General features: G+C 42.0%; 2 protein-coding genes across 2 annotated transcripts; both read left to right on the top strand.

Moving 5' to 3' along the window:
- The first annotated feature begins 313 nt into the window (after window positions 1–313).
- LOC122702989 (olfactory receptor 1L4-like) lies at window positions 314–2275 on the top strand. Its single transcript, XM_043917048.1, has 2 exons — window positions 314–1247; window positions 2265–2275. Exons 1-2 carry the CDS (start codon window positions 314–316, stop codon window positions 2273–2275), a joined length of 945 nt encoding a protein of 314 aa, XP_043772983.1.
- An 8431-nt stretch (window positions 2276–10706) lies between these two features.
- On the top strand, window positions 10707–11648 carry LOC122703001 (olfactory receptor 1L4-like). Its single transcript, XM_043917068.1, has one exon. It carries the CDS (start codon window positions 10707–10709, stop codon window positions 11646–11648), a length of 942 nt encoding a protein of 313 aa, XP_043773003.1.
- Window positions 11649–22801: the final 11153 nt, after the last annotated feature.

Raw genomic sequence — 22801 nt, 5'->3', positions numbered from 1 at the left:
CCTAAAACAACCTAAGAACCTTTCAAAAGAGAACTCAGAAAAATTATGCTCCATAGATGTTTCTAAGAACACCTGGGAAAACCTTAGCTTCTCATTTAGGGAGTACCTTAAAATTGTTTACATTTCCCCTTGTTGGATTTTATCCCCTGATCTCTGTAGTTTCTTGAAATAAGGATTCTTTAAAACCCTAACATAAAGCAGTGGGCTTCCTTTTTTTTTAATAGGCTGGAGGTTAGGAAAGTGCCATCTTCATCAAATTGCCCTTCACGTCTCTCCCATGGCACCTCCAAACCCTGACCAAGAAGTCAAGGACATGGAGATGAAGAACTACAGCAGCAGCACTGCAGACTTTATCCTCCTGGGCATCTCTTCCAACCCCCAGATGCAGAAACCCCTCTTTGCTGTCTTCCTCATCACATACTTGATCACCCTGGTGGGGAATGGACTCATCATCCTGGCCATCCACTCTGACTCCCGGCTCCACACACCTATGTATTTTTTCCTCAGCAACCTGTCCTTCATGGATATCTGCTTCACAACAGTCATTGTGCCCAACATGCTGGTAAACCTACTCTCAGAGACAAAATTCATCTCCTATGTGGGCTGTCTGGTCCAAATGTACTTCTTCATGGCCTTGGGGAACACTGACAGCTACTTGCTGGCCTCGATGGCCATAGATCGGCTGGTAGCCATCTGCAACCCCTTCCATTATGATGTGGTCATGAGCCCACGGCGTTGCCTCCTCCTGTTGCTGGGTTCGTGCACCATCTCTCACCTGCACGCCTTGCTGCGTGTGCTACTCATGTCCCGCCTGTCTTTCTGTGCCTCCCACGTCATCAAGCACTTCTTTTGTGATACCCAGCCTGTGCTCAAGCTCTCCTGCTCTGACACTTCATCCAGCCAGATGGTGGTCATGACCGAGACCCTAGCTGTCATTGCCACCCCTTTCCTGTGCATTCTCTTCTCCTACCTGAGAATCATCATCACTGTGCTCAAAATCCCCTCTGCCACTGGGAAGTGGAAGGCCTTCTCCACCTGTGGCTCCCACCTCACCGTGGTGGTCTTCTTCTATGGGAGTGTCATCTATGTGTATTTTAGGCCACTGTCCATGTACTCAGTGGTGAAGGACCGGGTAGCCACAGTTATATACACGATAGTGACACCCATGTTGAACCCTTTTATCTACAGCCTGAGGAACAAAGATATGAAGAGGGGTTTAAGGAAATCAAGGGACCGAATTTACTCATAGAAAAAACAACAAGATTAAATGTCATAATTGGGTGATGACCTAAGAGATGATCAGGTTATCTTTGCTTTGTACCCATTTTTTCACTTGATATCCAAAGAGGTGATGAGAAGTGGTGCTGAATCACAGTAAGAGTATTGAACCAGAAACCAGATGACTCAGTCTTTATAAATGACCTTGACCAGATCCATGTTCAATACCAAGCTAAAGTGAAAGTGAAGTCGCTCAGTCGTATTTGACTCTTTGCGACCACACGGACTATAGCATACCAGGCTCCTCCATCCATGGAATTTTCTAGGCAAGAGTATTGGAGTGGGTTGCCATTTCCTTCTCCAGGGGATCTTCCCAACCCAGGGATCAAACCTGGGTCTCCCACATTGCAGGCAGATGCTTTACCATCTGAGCCACCAGGGAATCCCCAATACCAAGCTAGTACTGCTAAAAATTTTGATTTCAGGAAAATAGTTTCTGCTACCCATATAGTGGGGGAAAGCTCTCAGCAAGTAATTCCCTCATAAGCTTGACAATAGTCAGTACTTAAGGAACTGTAAAATTCTAATAGTATTTATAAGACATAACATGGACTTCATAAAGAATTGGGAAAGATTCCTTGAATTGTCCTTAAAGATGGGTTGAATTTGGACAGATGAAATTTAATAAAAATAAGAAATGGACAGAGCATTTCAAATAGTGGAAACCATCCAAGCAGGTAGAGGCAATACAGTGTTAAAATGTCCATAATATATGAAGTGATCTACAGACTCACTGCAATTTCTATTAAATCCTAACATGCCAATTATCCTTTTAAAGAAATAGACAACAAAATCCTAAAATTCATACGGAACTATAAAGAAATCAAAATGTCTAAAACAATCATGAGAATAAAAAACAAAGCTAGAGGCCTCACACTTTATGATTTCAAAATATATTACAAAGCAACAGTAATCAAAACAGTATAGTATCAGCATAAATACCAACGGAACAGAACAGAGAACCCAGAAATAAAACAAAGCATACACCATCAACTAATTTTCAACAGAGACATCAAGAATATATAATGAAGAGAAGAGAGTCTCTTCAATAAACAGAGCTGTTCTAGTCTTATTGAAAATGCCATTGGTATCTGTATATTGCTTTGGATAATACAGATATTTTAATAATATAAATTCTTCTAGTCCATGAGCACCGTATATCTTCACATTTTTCGTGTGTCATCTTTAATTCCTTTCATGAATGTTTTCCAAGTACAGGTCTTTCATCTTCTTGGTTAAATTTATTCCTAGGTATTTTATTCTTTTTGATGCAATTGTAAGTAGGATTATTTTCATAATATCTGTAATAGTTTGCTGTTAGTGTACAGAGAAGAAACAGATTTCTGCATATTGATTTTGTATTTAAGACAAACTCAGCTTGGTTTTAGTACTTCTGTGCTTTTATTGTTTATATACCATGTACTCTCGCTAACCTCATTATCATCTAATAAATTCTTTTGAAATCTGGTATTTTTGTTGCACCTATATGGAAACTCAGTAAGAAGGACGTATACTTTATTTGGTTTGATAATACTGTTAGCACTTATTGATTTTTCAAAACTTCTCTGTTTCAAAATCTTATTGAAATCTCTAAGTATTTTATAATTTAAGTTTTAAAAATACCTGTTAAATTTTGATATTCTATTTACATTTTTCTTATATTTTCTTATACTTAACAATTGGCTGAAATTGGATCATTGGCTCAAAAGAAGGACATATAAGAAAATTCACCTTCTCAACCCACAACTGCAATATCTACATTTAAAATTACTAAAACAAGTGAAACTGGCATATTAGAAGTTTTCTGAATCATGAAAGGGAGAAGTCTACCCCAAGGAAATTGGGTAAACTTGTAAAAAAGAAATTTAAAAATGACAAAGCTAGCTGTTCTTTGGTTTTATAAATGTTAATGACTTACCTTATTGTGCCATATAAAGCAAATAGTATTTTGATGCCAGTTAGGTTGCAACATCATTTTAAGTCCAATTGTTTTGCATTTAAAGAGAAAGAAAGTGACTATTTTAAACATGAATATTAGGAGCACTCTGGGTCAAAAATTGTATTATGTATACTTTACTACAATAAAAAAAAGTCAAAATTGTTTTTTCTAGTCCTTCAAACTGGAAATGAGAAAGCCATTAAGGCTTCTTACAGGTTAACTAAGCTTCTTGCTGGGTAAGTGCACACAGCAGTTGAGAAACAAATCCCATTCCAGTTGACACGACTAAATGCCTGCTGAATGAAAAGCCAGTAAAAAGAACCACAACTCTGTCATTCTCTGATATAGTAACTCATCAAATTGAAGATTTTTCTGCAAACATTAAGACTGAGGTTCTACTTGGACTGCAGAATTGCACTTTAGCCTTAAAAATGGACAAAACAAACATGCCACATGATGGATGAACACTGAAGACTCAAGTGAAATAAGCCAGATACAAAAGGGCAAATGCTGTACAATTCCACTAATAAGAAATACTTAGAATCATCAAATTCATAGACAAAAGGTAGAACAATAGTTTCCAGGGGCTGGAGAGAGAAATGCTCTACGATCCCACTAATAAGAAATACTTATAATCATCAAATTCATAGACAAAAGGTAGAACAATAGTTTCCAGGGGCTGGAGAGAGGGAGCAATGGAGAGTTCTTGCTCAGTGGGTACAGAGTTTCCGTGTAGGATAAAAAAGCTCTGGAGATGATGGTGATGATAGTTGCATCACAGTGTGAATGTACTTACTGCCACTTAATACATTTTAAAATGGTTACAATAGTAAACTTTATGTAATGTATAGTTTCTTAAGTGTTTGTTTTAGTGGACAGGTTGATAAGTGTGGTTATATTAGCACCAACTAATCTGCAAAGAACTTTTATATAAAGACCTGAACTCTTCTCTTGACATATTCTCCTCCACATCTTGGGAGAAGCCTCAGGCTTTCTCTATGCATTTGCCTGTCTCGTTAAAAATCACTAGAACAACAAGCAACTAATTATCTGGAACGCCAGGTTGGATGCATGAGACAAGTGCTTGGGGCTGGTGCACTGAGAAGACCCAGAGGGATCGGGTCGAGAGGGAGATGGGAAGGGGGATTGGGATGGCGAATATATGTAAATCCATGGCTGATTCATGTCAATGTATGGCAAAAACCACTCCAATATTGTAAAGTAATTAGCCTCCAACTAATAAAAATAAATGGAAAAAAAACAAAAACACTGCCATGGTAGCCTGAGTTTCCTTGGTTTCCACTGAGAAGTCCTACTTCTCTCCAAGCATAGTTTTTAATGAGCTCCCTCAGGTTGATAACTGGGGAGGTTGCCTGGCCTCTTGGGATGAAGTCACATGCAGGACAGTCAGGTACTCCCAGGTCCCCATCCTATCCCTTAACATCTGAGGAACCTAAAAGAGTCAGATGGTGGATAGTTGGGGATGGAAGAAAGGTTCATGATTCCAGTGCCAGGGGTTACATGGAGGAGTCACCTCTCAGGAGGGAGAAGAGCAGTCACTTCAGGAATTCATAACTTCATCTTAGGTTGAGGCAACCATCACAGGCACTCAGTATTGCTGGTCTTGACACCTCTCTCCAGAATCTGGGGCTTTTTCCTTTTGTTAGCCTGATATGAACATTCCTTCTATGCCTCAAGCCCTCCGTCCTCCTCTAGACACCATGGTCAAGAGGGCTGAGGAGAAGCCACTGGGACCCCACCCCCCCAAAGACCACCCTGGAGGTCACCATCCCTTACCTGAGTAAGTAGCTTGTATCTTCAACCATATTCAACCTAGAATATGTCTACCTTGGAGGGTCAGAAACATAAAGCCCTCCTATCTGATACATTCATTTTTACAGAGAAGGAAAACAAGTTGCCCAATTACATGCAACAAGTTAACGCTGTAGCTGGGCTACAAGACAGGTCATCTGCTCCTCATCAACCTGCATCCCTTATTTCTTTATCTGAGAACCTCAAACTCCTCCACACACCTCTGTCTCCCTTCTCCATTCACAAAAAGGAGGCAGACTGGCTATGAGTGAGTGAAACTCCAAGCAAAGGGGTCAACTCTTTCAGAGGAAGAGTGTAGCTGAAGCTGATGGGCCAAAGTTCAGCTTCCATCATTCCAGCCTGCCTTCAGAATGTCCCCAAAGCCAGTCTGTATCAAAGAAAAGTCTACCTCAATGGCTTTATGGCAGCCTCAGAGCAACACGGGGACACCACCTCAAGAGCTTCCTAGGTGAAATCTGAAACCAGACCTGCCCCCACCCCCACCCATACACGAAGGGCAGGGAGAGAAGAAAGAGGCAGATGGATGGGTAGGTGGCAGTTTTAGTAAGCCAGGGAATTTACAAGGTTTTCTTGCATGGCCTTAAGAGGAGGACATCTCCACACCTGCCTGCCAGAATCTTAACAGTTTATACAGAGGCCTTAACTGGTTAAGTCCGTGTATCAACAGATGATCCCAACACATCTTGCTCTCTAAGGCCATCTCCTTAGAACAATCCTATTGTGGGAACAGTAGGCAGAGTGTAATTGCCAAGGAAATGTTGGGGGAGGAGCCTTTGATTGCCCAGGTTCAGCTCCAAGAGCCAAGCAGCAGTCACATCCTCCTGATGACCTTTTCCAAATTCTGGACTGTCACACTAGTCCTGCAGCTCACTGATGGTACAGCACTAAATGACCAACTTCGTTCTTGAGGCTTCAACTGTTGTTGTTCAGTCACTAAGTCATGTCTGACTCTTTGCGACCCCATGGACTATAGCAGGCCAGACTTCCCTGTCCTTCACCATCTCCCAGAGTTTGCTCAAGCTCATGTCCATTGATTCGGTGATGCCATCCAACCATCTCATCCTCTGTCACCCCCTTCTTCTCATGCCCTCAACCTTTTGTAGCATAAGGATCTTTTCCAATGAGTTGGCTCTTCACATCAGGTGACCAAAGTATTGGAGTTTCAACTTTAACATCAGTCCTAGCATCAATTTGCAGAAGCTTCAACTGGCCCTCTGCTAATTGATCATGTAGAATATAATTTGATTTTGAAACTTTTCTTTAGCACTGAAAGCTTGTCTTCAAAATTATCTATCCCTTGTAAAAAGAATCTGTAAAACACATGAAGGCAGAATTTTTCTAGGTAAAGTGGAAGAATCCTGGGACTCCTGGGTCTCTCTGTTCACACTATGCCTCACCAGTGACCTGTCTGTCACATGGGAGTGTCAGCCATGGGGTGAAGAAAGAAGAGGATGAAAGATGTGGAGAGAGGATTTGAAGCTGTGTCCTGGGGGAGGGCCAGAGGAGGTAAGAGACAGATGATATGGGAAAGGGAAGCTGTCCTCTTCTCCATCCCTCCCATTGTCTCAGCTCAGAAACAGCCTGCTTTGGTACCAAGGGTGATATGTAGAAATAATGATAAAAGCTGGGGAGCTGATAGTCTATTACACCATATCAAACAGCTTTTGAATAAGTGAAAAATATTGCATGAAGAAAGGTCATCTGGCTTTGCTGAGGCACCTGAAACCACACTCAGTGACCATTTGATCCTGGGCTGGTTGTCAGTACCAAGCCCCTTAATTTATCTGTCACTGCAGCAGAAAAGACTCTATGAAGCAGGAAGCCCACTAGAATCTCTGTTCCTTCCCCTTCTCTGACCAGGAAATTCTCATACCTCCCATTCTGCAGCTCTCCGTGTTTTGATCTTATTCCCCTTTCAGTGGTTATCTCACTATTTTACACACAATCACACGCTCCCTCACTTTCTTTCTTTCTTTTTTTTTCTCTCCCTCACTTTCTTTTACCCTAACCAGCTTAACCAGTTATTATATATTAAGTATGAGAATTATTGGGCTTCCCTGGTGCCTCAGTGGTGAAGAATTCACTTGCAAATGCAGGAGAAGCAGGTTCAATCCATGGGTCAGAAAGACCCCCTGGAGAAGGAAATGGAAGCCCACTCTTGCCTGGAAAATCCCATGAAGAGAGGAACCTGGTGGGCTACAGACCATGGGGTCACAAAAACAGTCAGACATGACTTAGAGACTAAACAACATGAGAATTATGACTTTTCATTGTTTTTTATATTACTTCTATCATTACATATTATTTATATAATTGGTACAAATTTTATAGCACATACTCTTGAACAAAGCACTTTTCACTCCTTTTCGAAGACATGTTCACTCATTTGATGCCCAGAACATTCTGATGGAAATAGGCATTGTACTTCCATTTTTTCACAAGAAAAATAAACTAGGCACAAAAACTTTTCAGGGGAAGCAACTGGTAGGTAACTAAACCAGGAGTAGAACCCAAATCCTGTACTATTTCCATTAATTCTCCTGATCCAAAGAATATGATTCAGGTCCCTATGCAACACGTCCCAGTCATTCAAGGTGTTGTCAAAGTTGCTTATTCTGAATCTGTGTGCACTCGGTCACCAAGTTGTGTCAGAGTCTTTTGGGACCCCACGGACTGTAGCCCACCAGACTTCAATGTCCATGGGATTTCCCAGGCAAGAATACTGGAGTAAGTTGCCATTTCCCTCTCCGGGGGATCTTCCCAACCCAGGGATCAAACCCATGTCTCTTACGTCTCCTGCATTGGCAGGCAGAGTCTTTACCACTGAGCCACTTGGGAAACCCATTCTGAGTTTACTCTGCAAATGAAGTCTGCAAGTACTTCATAGGGAGAGAATTAGTATGGTTTAACGGCTAAGAACAGAATCCTGAAACAAAACCACTCTGAGTTGGAATTATAACCACTTACTTATTATATAATCTTGGGCAAGTTATTGAATATCTCTTAGTGGTTCTGTAACTGCTTCTTCATCTGTATAGTGTGGGAGTTCTTAGGTGGATTAAATCATCATACAGTGCCTAGCATATAGTAAATACTTTCATTGTGTTCAGTATTTTTTTTCTTTTAAAGTCTGTTTATTGTTCTTTTTTTTAATTGAAGGATAATTGCTTTATAGGATTTTGCTGTTTTCTGTCAAACCTCAACATGAATCAGCCACAGTATATACATATCCCCTCCCTTTTGAACCTCCCTCCCATCTCCCTCCCCATCCCACCCCTCTAGGTTGATACAGAGCCCTTTTCCTGAGCCATATAGCAAGTTCCCATTGACTATCTACTTTACATATGATAATTTAATCTTCCATGTTACTCTTTGCATACATCTCACCCTCTCCTCCCCTCTCCCCATATCTATTCTCTACGTCTGTTTCTCCATTGCTGCCCTGTAAATAAGTTCTTCAGTACCATTCTTCTAGATTCCATTTATGTGTGTTAGAATATGATACTTATCTTTCTCTTTCTGACTCATTTCACTCTGTATAATAGATTCTAGGTTCATCTACCTCATGAGAACTGACTCAAAGGCATTCCTTTTTATGACTAAGTAATATTCCATTGTGTATATGTACCACAACTTCTTTATCCATTCATCTGTTGATGGACATCCAGGTTGCTTCCATGTTCTAGCTATTGTAAATAGTGCTGCAATGAACAATGGGATGCATGTGTCTTTTTCAATTTTGGTTTCCTCAGGGTATAAGCCGAGGAGTGGGATTGCTGAGTCATACTGTGGTTTTATTCCTAGGTTTTTAAGGAATCTCCATGCCATCTTCCATAGTGACTGTATCAATTTACATTCCCACCAGTGGTGCAAGAGCATTCCCTTTTCCCCACACCCTCTCCAGCATTTGTTGTTTGTAGACTTTTTGATGATGGCCGTTCTGACCGGTGTGAGGTGATATCTCATTGTGATTTTGATTTGCATTTCTCCAATAATGAGCAATGTTGAGCATCTTTTCATGTTTTGTTAGCCATCTGTATGTCTTCTTTGGAGAAATGTCTGTTTAGGTCTTTTTCCCACTTTTTGATTGGGTTGTTTGTTTTTCTGGTGTTGAGTTGTGTGAGTTGCTTGTATATTTTGGAAATTAATCCTTTGTCAGTTGTTTCATTAGCTATTATTTTCTCCCATTCTGAGGGTTGTTTTTTCACCTTGCTTATAGTTTCCTTTGCTGTCCAAAAGCTTTTAAGTTTAATCAGTACTTTTTAACCACAAGGATACAATGGTGAACTGGGGAATACAATGTTGAATAGCCAATCAGATCCCTGGAAGATGTCCTTGGAGAAGTAATACCCTGGCCCTCTCCTATGTCAATCAGGTCTCCTAATAGGAGAAATCATCTTGATCGAAAGCACTTTGGGGAGAAAAAGATGCTACAGGAACCTATGCCATTGTATCTTAGGAAAGTGCCAAGAGAGATGCAGACTGTAGGGATTCTTTCCAATGATGCAGAGAATTTCATTTAAGGGCTTGAAACGTTAAAAAAAAATTAGTTCTCAGTGTCCTTGGGTGTAGACTTCTTCTCACCCATCTTTTATATATCTTTTTCACTCTTTATCACTGAGAGACATCTGCAGATTACTTCCTGTGCTCGCTTCTGGAAATAATCCTGATTGTAGGAAAGGTGGACAGTAGGAACCCAAGTCCAGGCACAGAATGACTGACTCAGCCTCAGGTAGTTCTGGCTGATAACCAGGATCTGATCCTGGGTGTGAGGGCTGATAGTTGATTGCTGATCTTATTCCACTGCAGCTGAGTCTCCACCTTTATAATTGCTGAGCAGAGACATAATTCATTTCCGACAGGGGTCCTGCTTTTTTCTCTGGCTCCTCTGTGCCAGTTTTCAGATTAGAATCCAGCTCCTGAAGCCCAGAACCTTGCTATCCAGTCCTCTCACTGTTTTCTGCCAGCCTACTTACTCCATTTATATAGTTCCTATGCTCAGATGACAATTTATGACTCGACTCACCTCTGATCTACTGTCAATACACTCACCTGTTACTTCCATGATGACTTCCTAATTACCACCCAACTGAATGAAATAAAAAGTTTAACCCAACCAAACAGGTGCTCTCTCCTGATGCCAGAAAGTGGTCTTCCCCTATGCCACACAACTCCAGAAACTGGTTCTGTCCCCATACCAGAAAGTTTCATCTCCTGGAGGGTCATAGACTTTCCAATTTCACGGCACTCATAAAGTGATTGTTACTCAAACCCTCAAATGCATTTCACAAACTTTTCCCAAAGAGAGTGGAGCTAGGAAAACCATCTGTAGGATGTATATGTTTTCTCATGGAGAAGTTAAGGTATTCTAATATTTGTTTTTAGGAAATCAAAAAGAATTCCTGTCCAAAACAGAACAGCCTGAGGAGGTAAATTTCATACTTTCTGTCTTTATGGATGAAGGTAATAAAAGTCCAGGAGGTGGCATTGTGCCCTGTTCAGTCAGTGAGAGCCAGGGTGGAAAGCCAGACATGTGTGACGCTAAAATCCATACGCCTGTCGACTATACCAGCCACTCATCAGAATTTAGAACTGGAGATTCCAAGCCAGGACTCATGCCTAGCATTCCTTTAGATTTTCCACTAGGGGGACAGCAATGACAAGAGGAAACCAGAGCCACATCACTGAATTCCTCCTTCTGGGACTGACCAGTGACCCCAAACAGCAGGTGTGGCTCTTTGCCAGCTTCCTGGCTATGTACCTGGTCAATGTGGGTGGCAACTCGGTCATCATTGCAGCTATCCGAGGGGATGTCCGCCTCCACACCCCCATGTACTTCTTCCTCTCCAACCTGTCTTTTGTGGACATCTGCTTTACAAACGTCATTGTGCCAAGGATGCTGGCAAACATGCAGAGCAAGAGCAAGAAGGTCCCCTTCATCCAGTGCCTGACCCAGATGTATTTCTTTGTGGCCTGTGCAATCACTGACAGCTTCCTCCTGGCTGCCATGGCCTTGGACCGCTATGTGGCCATCTGCCACCCACTACATTACACCACCACCATGAACCCCAGACGCTGCCTCCAGCTCGTGACAGCATCCTGGCTGGTGTCCCACCTCCACTCACTCACCCACACCGTCCTCATGGCCCACCTCTCCTTCTGTGGGCCCAACATCATCCACCACTTCTTCTGTGATGTCCAGCCTCTGCTGATGCTCTCCTGCTCTGACACCTCTGTCAATGAGCTCTTGGCCTTCACAGAGGGCTCCTTTGTGATCATGAGCCCCTTCATCTTCATTATCATCTCTTATGTCTATATCACCCGTGCTGTTCTGAGAGTCCCTTCTGGGAGAGGCAGGCACAAGGTCTTCTCCACCTGTGGGTCCCACCTCACGGTTGTGGCATTATACTATGGGACTGCCATCTCAGTGTACATCCGCCCCTCATCCACCTACTCAGTGACAAAGGACCGGGTGGTCACTGTCATTTACACTGTGGTAATCCCCATGCTGAACCCTTTTATCTATAGCCTTAGGAACAGGGACATGAAGCAAGCCTTGAGAAAGCTGGCTAGGAGAGAAGAACAGAATAAGCATTGAAGACAGAATGGGAAGATAGTCTGAAACTGCATCAATATCTCATCCCTCATCGAACTTCTTCCCATCTATTCATTTACTTATGTTGGTATAGACTTATGGTTTCCTGCTTTGTCCAGTGAGTTATAAGCTATTACTTCTGTGCCTGTTGATGTTTCCACCATTCTCTGAGCACTTTCTTGCCTTCTATCACATCAAGATATTCCAGACTCATCTTGCACTTTCTCTACTCCAGTCCTGAAATCAGCCATTTCTCTAAAAGCCAGGTTTCCCAACATGGATGTCAGCTTCACTCTGTGAAGACTCTCATAGTGAGGCAGGGGATAAATGAACCCCAGGCTGAGCAGCTGAAATCTATCCCTTGTGGACAGATACTCCAAGATAAAGATAATGGCGGGAGCAGTTCAGTTCCATTCAGTTGCTCAGTTGTGTCCGACTCTTTGTGACCCCATGGACTGCAGCACACCAGGCTTCCTTGTCCATCACCAACTCCCAAAGCTTACTCAAACTCATGTCCATCAAGTCGGTGATGACATCCATACAACCATCTCATCTTCTGTCGTCCCCTTCTCCTCCTGCCTTCAATCTTTCCCAGCATCAAGGTCTTTTCCAAGGAGTCAGTTCCTCACATCAGTTGGCCAAAGTATTGGAGCTTCAGCATCAGTCCTTCCAATGAATATTCAGGACTGAGTTCCTTTAGGATTGACTGGTTGGATCTCCTTGCAGTCCAAGGGACTCTCAAAAGTCTCAAGAGTAAGGAGGAGCTGAATCCTGCTTTGATAAGAGATAAAGAGACCACATATTTCTCATTCTTGAGCTCAAGGAGACCTTCCAAATTACACATGTGCAGAAAGTTTCCTCAGGGGTCAGAGAAGGGAAGGGACACCAGAAAATAATATGTTTTATTAACATCCCAGAAACCCTTGTGCTGGAATCCATCTTGGCTGAAAGATGCACATGCACACAGAAGAGGGCCCTGAGTCAGACTAAATATGGACTCAGAGCCAGAAAAATCAAGATGAATGGCCAGAGGAAACCTGAAGAACTGCCCCCATATAAGTGATTTAAACCACCCCAAAGGCACAAAACTCTCCGATCCAATCTGTGTGCCTATCCACACCCACTCTTTTCTCCTAATAAACACTTTACTTTTTTCACTACATTCCGTCTCTTTGCTGAATTCCTCCCTCAATGCAGACAAACAGCCAGGGCCCTACTCCTATCTATTGATTCTAGTCCCTGGTGATATAGTGACTAAGATTCATCATCAAGGCCTTTCTGCTTCTCCCACTTCTTGATTATATGAAATAGGTATCATTCAGCCTCCATAACCTTCCCTGAGTTCTAAGGAGTAGGTTCAAATGGTTGCTCTTCAGGGAAGGGAGAGGATGCAGAGACAAGGGAGGAATAGTCAAGAGAAACAATAGTGCAGCCTTGGGGCAGGGTCCTGGTTCCCGATAAAGGGGTATACATAACAATATCTGAGCTCTTTTGCTAATATTGAAACCCCCACCAGGTGGGAGAAGTTAACAGTACATTGCTCACAAGCACTTAGACCCCAGGCCAGTTGAAACCAGAAGGTTGATGACACTGAGTGTCATTTACCTCACTACCAACCAATCAGAAGAATTTCCATGAGTTGATCACCTCCTCCTTGAATTGTCAACTTAAAAACAATTGCAACCTAAAAGCTGAGAGCTATGTTTCATTCAGTGGACATTTTTAGGACTCCAAGCCTGGAAGACAGCATCTCAGGTAACCCTGAGAGAACTGTTCCAAGGAGGCAAGTGGAGGAATCAGGTTATATAGAAGTTTGCCTCAAAGGGCAGGTAGTCTGATCAAAAGATTTTTGCTAATTAAGGAAAACCAGGTATCTCAAGTTAAGAAATGTAGCACTTTCCGTGTATGGGAAGATGCAAGAGTCTGGGCCCACTGAAATCATTCCTTTCATATGCCTCTCAGCTATCTGGGGCTAGTATCCTGTGTTTTTCACACCCCCTCCCCACAAGATCCTCAGTGCTCACCATAGGAAGTGGCTGCAGCCTGATAACTCCCAGATAACAGGTATTATTCTCCTTCCTGGGTGCTCACGGGGCTCAGAAATTCAAATTTGGAGGACCAGAAGTGCTGATATCTGTGACAGCCTAGTTTACTGATGTGACAGGAAATACTATTTCTCAGAACCATTACTATAAAACTCATCACTACCCCTTCCAGGTTGACACACAGTCTTGAGGGCTTTAGCCCACTGTGACACCTTTTGCCTGGCAAAGCCATAAAGCTATTCTTCCCTACTTCACTCAAAATTCTGTCTCTGAGATTTAGTTCAGTGTCAGGTACAGAGGCTGGATTCTGCTTCAGAAAAGTGAAGTTGCTCAGTCATGCCTGACTCTTTGAGACCCCATGGACTGTAGCCTACTAGGCTTCTCCATTCATGTGATTCTCCAGGCAAGAGTACTGGAGTTCCATTTCCTTCTCCAGGGGATCTTCCCATCCCATGGATCAAACCTGGGTCTCCCACATTTTAGGCAGATGCTTTACTCTCTGAGCCACCAGGGAAGCCCCTGCTTCTTCTGGGAAGCCCCTGCTTCAGAAGCAAGAGATTAGTGTGATAAGAGGAAAGGGCCAGAAATTAAGAAATACAGGTGGTCTCTGGGAACTGAAAAAGGCAAGGAAACAAATTCTCCTCAGAGGATTCCAGAAGAAATGCAGCCTTACTCTCACTTTAAATCTAGACTTCCAACTTTCATAAGTATATAAGAGAATACATTTGTGTCACTTTAAGCCACTAATTTGTTAGAGCAGCATCAGGAAAGTAATATAGTAGTGAAGAGCATGAGCTCTGGCTAAAAAGCTCTGGGTTGACTCTTAGCTCTACCATTGACCAGCACTCTGATCTAAGGAATGTCACTTCATGTCTCTGAACTTCAGTCTCTTCACAAATAAGACGGGTAAAATATGCAAATGAAATGACTGATTCAGGCAAGAGTCTTTCACCTAAAACTAAGATAAAACCATTAGGTAGAAAGGTTTTAGGGGAAAAAATGGATAGTCACACAGTTTCAAATATCCACCATTGACTTCTTACAAATTATAAAAGAGAAACTTTGCATTTACATTGAAACATCTGCTGGTCAGTACCTTAACAAAGTAATCAAACTTGCTTGAACAATAGTGGGACCTGACTCTCTGTCCCTACTGATGCGATGGAACCAGAGGTACACAATATCTCCCTTGTAGTATTCTGATCAAATATCAAATATAAATCTAATCATGTGCAAACAAATAGAGAATATTAAACATTCAGCAAAGCAACTGACCTGGACTCTGTAATGTCAGGAAAAGTGAACAAACCAAAAAAAGAAAATGTAGGGGGGATATTTTCCCATTATTAAAAGAGACAAAAGAAATATAACAGTCAAATGCAACACATTTACTTTGATTGGGACTAGATTGAAAAAATTGGACCACAGATTGGATATCATGTAGAATCTGTGTTCATTTTCTTTTAGACAATTATTATTCTGGGGTTTTGTGGAAGATGCCTGCTGAAGTATTTAAAGGAGAAGGGCATGTTGTCCTCAACTTACTTTCAGATAGTTCACCAAAAAATAAACAGTAGAAATTTATAGAAAGGGATAAAACAAGTGTGGGCAAAAAGTTAACAATCTGTGGACCTATGTGAAGGATAGATAAGAGTTCACTGCTATCTTCTCTCCGTTTTTATGTGAATTTGAAATTTTTCAAGCTAAAACCTTGGAAGCAAAAACATAAGTTAGATCATGCTCTTCTGCTGCTAAAACCTGTGCAATGACCCAAGGCTTCCTACTGCACTCAGAGAAATAGCCAAAGCCTTGTCACAGCCACCAGATCCTACATGATCTGGCCCCTAGCTTTTTGCCTTCACATATTGTTGTTTGCTCTCTAATGTACTCCTGCACAGAAATACCGATCTCTGGTGTTCATTAAATAAACATGATTGCTCCCACCTCAGGACATTGGAATTGACCATTTTCACTGTCTGAAATGCTTTCCCTCAGACACTTGGACATAGCTACACTTCTGTTTCTCTCCATGTTCAGGCCTTAATGAAATGACACTCAAAACCCATGACCTTTTCATCTTGAGTACACAAATAGCCCATATTTTCCAGCTTTTCTTATAGTTAAATGTGGCCATGTAACTGAGCTCCAGTCAAAAGAATGTGGGTGGAAAGGATACACACCACTTTTCAGCCTGATCCACTCAAGTCTCCTCACCTGCAACACTCTCTCTTCACCCAACTACTAGCTGAAGAGTTGCCCCTGAGGAAATAAAGGGGGTAGAGCTGCAAGAAAGAGGAATCCTGGGACCCTGAAGGACTGCATGGAAGTCAGATTCACATTGGACTTTGTATCAACAAGAAGTAAACTTTTCGTGGAAATAAAAAATAAATGGGTGTAATTCCCTGATGGCTCAGTGGTAAAGAATTCGCCTACCGATGCAGGAGAATTAGGTTTGATCCTTGGGTCAGGAAGATCCCCTGGAGAAGGAAATGAAAACCCACTGCAATATTCTTGCCTGGGAAATCCCATGGACAGAGAAGCCTGGTGGGCTACAGTCCATGGGGTTGCAAAAGGGCCAGATATGACTTAAACACAAAAATAAATAAATAAATAATAGTACATCCCTCAGGTCACTATTGTAGAGACTGAAAGCAATGATGAATAGAAAGCAATCAGCACAAAACCTCAGAATGTACTCAATGCATATTATTTGTGGTAGTGAAAGATAGTGCATGAAATCATGAGAAAATAATATCTGATAAGCATTAAAAGTGTCTCAATTGGTAATGTCTTAATTGTTAAGAATTATGCAAAGTTGGCCAAAGAATACTAAGTTTTAGTTAACAAAGTGAACTCACTCAGTCGTGTATGACTCTTTGCAACCCCGTGGACTGTAGCCTACCAGGCTCCTCCGTCCATGGGATTCTCCAGGCAAGAATCCTGGAGTGGGTTTCCAATTCCTTCTCCAGGGGATCTTCCTGACCTAGGGATCAAACCTGGGTCTCCTGCATTGCAGGCAGATGCTTTACCCTCTGAGCCACCAGGGAAGCCCAAGTTTCAGTTATGTCAGCAAATAAATTATTGACATCTAATGTAGAGCATGGTGACTGAAGTTGATGATACAGTCTTGTACACTTGAAATCTGCTAAAAAGGTAGATCTTAAGTGTTCTCACCACACACACATACACACAAACACACACAGACACAAAAAGTAACTATATGAGGTGATGAATGTTAATTAGCTTGATTGTGGTGATCATTTCACAACGTCCACATATATCACAACATCAAACAGTACAACTTAAACATACAGTTTGTATTTGTCAAGTATAACTCAATAAAGCTAAAAAAATGTGCATCTTAGATCAGTCTCCCAAGGCAATAGAAATAAAAGCAAGAATAAACAAATGAGACCTAATCAGACTTAAAGGCTTCTCACAGAATGTGCTATGTGCTAAGTCAGATTCAGTCATGTCCGACTCTGTGACCCTATGGACCGTAGCCCACCAGGCTCCTCTGTCCATGCAAGTCTCCAGGCAAGAAGACTGGAGTGGGCTGCCATTTCCTTCTCCAGGGGATCTTCCTGATGCAGGGATCAAACCAGCATCTCTTATGTCTCCTGCTTTGGCAGGCATATTCTTTACCACTAGCACCACCTGGGAGGCCCTCTCAGAAACTAAGCCCTTGTCAGTCACATCTTTGGCATTTTCTTCCACTTACTTTGGCATTTTCTCCCAGTTCCCATAAACAAAACAAAAAAACAACCTATGGACTGGGAGAAAATGCCAATGATGTGATTGACAAGGGCTTAATTTCCAAAACATACAAACAGTTCATATAATTCAACAATAGCAAGAACAAGAAAACAACTCAATTTAAAAATGGGCTGAATTCCTAAATAGACCTTTCTTCAAAGAAGACATATAGATGGCCAACAGACACATGAAAAGATGCTCAACATCACTAATTACTAGAGAAATGCAAATCAAAACCATAATGAGATACCACTTCACAACAGTGAGATGGAGTCATCACAGACATTCTCAGGTGTAGTTTCTGCATGACAAAGTAGAAGAAGTGTGTGGAATTTAGGAGCAAGACACCTTTGAATTTGAAGTTAGCTGCAGTACTTCCAAACTATGTGACTTTGGGCAAGTTATCCGATGAGATTGAGTCTCATTTCCCTCATTTGTTAAAACAAGGGTACTGCACTTGAACAGCTGTATATAAAATGCCACATAATTGTTCAATACGTGGTTATTATTATGTGAACATATTCTCATCCTTGAGCTTATGTAATTCTCCAGTCAATGCTCTCTGGTACACAGGTATTAAAAAACCCACGTTATAAATAATGAACCTAAAATTCAGAGAGGCTAAGAGTTTGCCCCAAATCACAACTAATTGGCTGACTAGAGCCCAGGAATCTGCACTCTCACAATCCTTTCCATGGTACCACACATCATTCCTCCATCCCAGGGACGGCCCCAGGTCCAAGCCTTCTCTAGTTACGTACCTCCACCCCTTTCAAAATCATAATAATATTAAGCCACTAATTATCAAAGATTCAAAGAAACCTGTCATCCCAGAATCCTAAGTTTCCATAGTCTTTACTCTTCTCCCAAGCCTTCCATCTTAATGAGCTCCCTGAGGGTGGTAGATTGGTAGATGGAATGACTGTGTGTCTCCTTGGGGTAAGGTTATGTAGAAGACAATCACCTCCTTTTGGGTCCCCACTCTTACTCATCATTGGAGTAAATCTTCAGAGGCCAATGATGGTAGCTAAGGAGGAAAGACAGCCTTGGGTCCCAGATGCCTGGGGCTACATTGAAAGATTACTTCTCTAAAGGGAGAGAGAGGTGTGTCTGAGATGACAACCACACTCACAACTCTCAGGGTCTAGTGAGCGCCATCAGCTCCCACATAAAGCCTGGAAATTTTCTTTCCTCATTTGATACGGGAGCTCTACCGACCTCCCTACTTCCATCTTCCTCCCCTAATCACCAAGGCCAATGAGACTGAGGAGAAAATGCCTGGATTCGTTAATGGCCACCCCAAAGATCATCATCCCTTTTCTGAGTAAGTAGCCATTATATTCAACCTCATCACTATGCTTAAATCCTACAAATCCTGATATGTTAGAAACTGAGAGATCATTTCGCGAAACATCCTCTTTTTACAAGGACATAATAAAAGGCTCAGCATGGCTGAGACTACAAACCAGGTCCAATGGCCTCCACACTTCTCTGTTTCTCCTTCCCCATTTATATAAACACAAGAAGGATTTGTTCTTGGTGGGTAAGACCCCCAAGGAAGGAAGCTCTGTACTTAAGATGGGATAGATGTAACTTCCCTGATGCTGTCGGGTAGAACCTAGCTTCTGTTGGCCCAGCCTAGCCCCTGGTGGTGGTAGTTTAGTCGCTAAGTCGTGTTCGACTCTTGCGACCCCATGGACTATAGCCTTCCAGGCTCCTCTGTCCATAGGATTCTCCAGGCAAGGATACTGGAGTGGTTTGCCATATCCTTCTCCAGGGGATCTTCCCGACCAAGGAATTGAACCCAGGTCTCTGTATGGTAGGCAGATTCTTTACCAACTGAGCTACAAGGGAAGCCCAGCCTAGCCCCTGGTTGTCCCCAAAACCAGGGCTACTGAGGAAGGTTTCAGATGCTATGGCCCCACCCCAGCCTCTGAGCATCTTCAGAACAGCATGGGCCATATTTTAACCCATGAGACTAGTAAGGGGAGATTGAACAGTGCAGTGTAGCAGTGTTAGTCACTCAGTTGTGTCCGACTCTTTGTGACCCCACAAACTGTAGCCCGCCAGGCTCCTCTGTCCATGGGATTCTCCAGGCAAGAATACTGGAGTGGATTGCCATTCCCTTCTCCAGAGGATCTTCCTGACCCAGGGATCGAACCCAGGATTGAGGTATTCGGTAAATCATTCTTGTCTGAGCCTCAAGTTCTCCCTACATAAAGTGAGTATGTTGCTTTCAAATACATCTTCCTAATATTTCTTGAAGTAATGCAGTGTGTAAAACACTAGGTAGCAGAATTTCTCCAATAAAAGAGGAAGAGACCTAGAGTCTCTCCCATTCAGAATTCCATTGAGCTTCTCAGCCCCTCCTGGCATGGCCTCTGAGTCCCCCAAGAAAGCACAGTTCAGAAACCTATGAATTGGATAACTTCTTAAGATCATTTCCATCATCAGCAACCTAAAATTTTACAAATTTTCCCCAGAAATTTACAGTCTAAAAGGAAATACTTGGCCATCACATAGGGAGCTTCAGCCATGCCAACCAGTAGTTCAAAAAGGTGACTACAGATGGTGGAATGATGCCAAATCCTACTGGGTAAGGTTTGGAAGAGACTGGGGAAACTTTCACCCAGAGAATAAGCCTGGGGACATGTTGCTATTTTCAAACAGAATGGCTATAGTGGTTCTTCTGAGCCCCTTGGTTGGCATGCAGTGAAAATGTGCTGAGTGAATCATGAATCAGTGAAACAAACTGTGAAGGAAAAGCATAACTAACATCACCAGCAAAGAGTAAAGTAAGCTAACAGAGGATGCTGGTACTGCCAGGCTTAGTAGAATCCTTGGCTCTGGCATTTTAATCCAAGACATAGACATAATCCAGTTTTGTTTATGAAGGATCAAGGGACACAGTTTAGCAGGCAGTGGGCACTGTTTACCAGCAATGCTGCAGATGGATAACCTAGCATCTGTGTTCCTGATGGGTTCATGCTCCAAGAAGTAGAAGGAAGAGAAGTCCCCTGAGTTCAAGTTAAGACTTGATACAGTATTCTTTTCCTATGATACAGTATTCATAGAGCTCAGATGCAGAAGATTAAATTAACCACACACCTCAGTTCATATTGCCAACACTGGGCCCCTTTCTTATTTTATTTGCTTCCTCAATCACACATGAATTTATATACCAATGCCCCACTCCTCTTGCCCTCATCCGTGGTGACATGCTTAGTGTTTAACTTTGTGTATAGACAGACTTCCTGATTTGTTGCATTTTTAAATATTTTAAGCTATATCATGTGATGTTTTGATATACATTATGAAATGAATGTCACTGTTGCATTTTTAATGTATATAAACCATTTTGCATTATAGATCTCATTTACTGTCTTACTTTTCACTCAGATTATGTTCTCAATATATACCAGTGTTGCTATCAATACTTCTCATCAGTTGCTTCTAAACAGCTGCACTGGGAACTTCCTTGGTGGTACAGTGGTTAAGACTTCACCTTTCAATGCAGGGGACACAGGTTCGATCCCTGATGGGGGAATTAAGATCCCACATGCCCTGTGGCCTGGCCAAAACATAAAATTAAATAAGTAAATAAACAGGTGCCTTGTACCCCTCAGTACTCTTCTGTCACATTTGCCATCCCAGTGATGGACACCCAGATTGCCACGAGCTCCCCCATGACCGTGAATGAGTGTACAAGAATATCTTCATCCATAAGCTTTTATCTGCCTGGATGGAAATTTCTCCGGGATATCCATGTAGGAGCAGGATTATTCTATCATGAAATTTCTTGAAACTTTGGTATAATTTACCTTAAAACCATTTGGGACCGAGGTTTTTTGAGAGGAAATGGTTTTGATTACCATTTCTATTTTTTCAATTAATTAATACCTTGTTTCTCTGGAAAGACCTAGGTATGCACCCGGCTGTTCTTTCCTTGCCTCCAGCTTAGCACATACCTGCCGTCCGATGAGCACTTCTATCTTCTCCCTCTAAACACACTAGCCCCCTTACCTTCTGCCTGACTCCCTCTAGACTACATCTACTATTTTTCAGCTGTACCCACTTTGGTACAGAATACTAACAAGAAATATTAATAGTAGTATAAATAACATTTGCATAGAACCTTGTAAATTTCACTCAGTCATGTCTGACTCTGCAACCCCATGGACTATAGTCCACCAGGCTCCTCTGCCCATGCGACTTGAGTGTAGATCTCAAACACTTTTCAAATATGCCATCTTTTTTTATAACAATATGTTCTTTTTTATTATGATAAGATATATGTAGCATAAAATGGCCATTTTAACCATTTTTAAGTGTGCAGTTTAGCGGTATTCAGTACATTCATAATGCTGTACAACCTCTCCACTATCAAATACGCCATCTTATTTGAACTTAATAATAAACTTCTAGAAATAATATTTTATTTTTCCAATTTTTCAGATGAGAACATAGATGGAAACATAGAAATATTCCCAGGGGAAGTAGCAAGTATCTGAACAAGAACCAATTCCCCAAATCACCAAATTTTCCCATCGACTCTCCTGATCCCTGGAGACTAGTCTCCAAGTTGCTAGTGTAAAACCCACAATCTTGCAAGGGGTGATCAGGGGTAATGTATCTGGTTCAATCTTTCAGGATTCATTATGCAGCTATGATTAGCCAAGTCTTATGCAAGTCACTTAAAACAATGGGGAGTGAAACAGACTTGAACCCTGCCTTGGTAGTGCTTTCATCATAAAACTCTCCAGGTGGTGTCCATGTCCTAGTGGTTGCTTTCAATTTGGACCAAGCACTGAGCATCTCAATAACCTCAGGTATGCAGATGACACCACCTTTATGGCAGAAAGTGAAGAACTAAAGAGCCTTCTGATGAAAGTGAAAGAGGAGAGTAAAAAAGTTGGCTTAAAGCTCAACATTCAGAAAACTAAGATCATGACATCCGGTCGCATCACTTCACGGCAAATAGATGGGGAAACAGTGGAAACAGTGGCTGACTTTATTTTTCTGGGCTTCAAAATTACTGCAGATGGTGATTGCAGCCATGAAATTAAAAGACGCTTACTCCTTGAAAGGAAAGTTATGACCAACCTAGACAGCGTGTTAAAAAGCAGAAACTTTGCCAACAAAGGTCCGTCTAGTCAAGGCTATGGTTTTTCCAGTGGTCATGTATGGATGTGAGAGTTGAACTATAAAGAAAGCTGAGCGCCGAAGAATTGATGCTTTTGAACTGTGGTGTTGGAGAAGACTCTTGAGAGTCCCTTGGACTACAAGGAGATCCAGCCAGTCCATCCTAAAGGAGATCAGTCCTGGGTGTTCATTGGAAGGACTGATGTTGAAGCT

This window comes from Cervus elaphus, chromosome 11 (genome assembly GCF_910594005.1).
Source record: "Cervus elaphus chromosome 11, mCerEla1.1, whole genome shotgun sequence".
NCBI classification, from domain to species: Eukaryota; Metazoa; Chordata; class Mammalia; order Artiodactyla; family Cervidae; genus Cervus; species Cervus elaphus.
The sequence above is the reverse complement of the archived record's forward strand: the minus strand, read 5'-3'. Positions and strand labels throughout refer to the sequence as shown.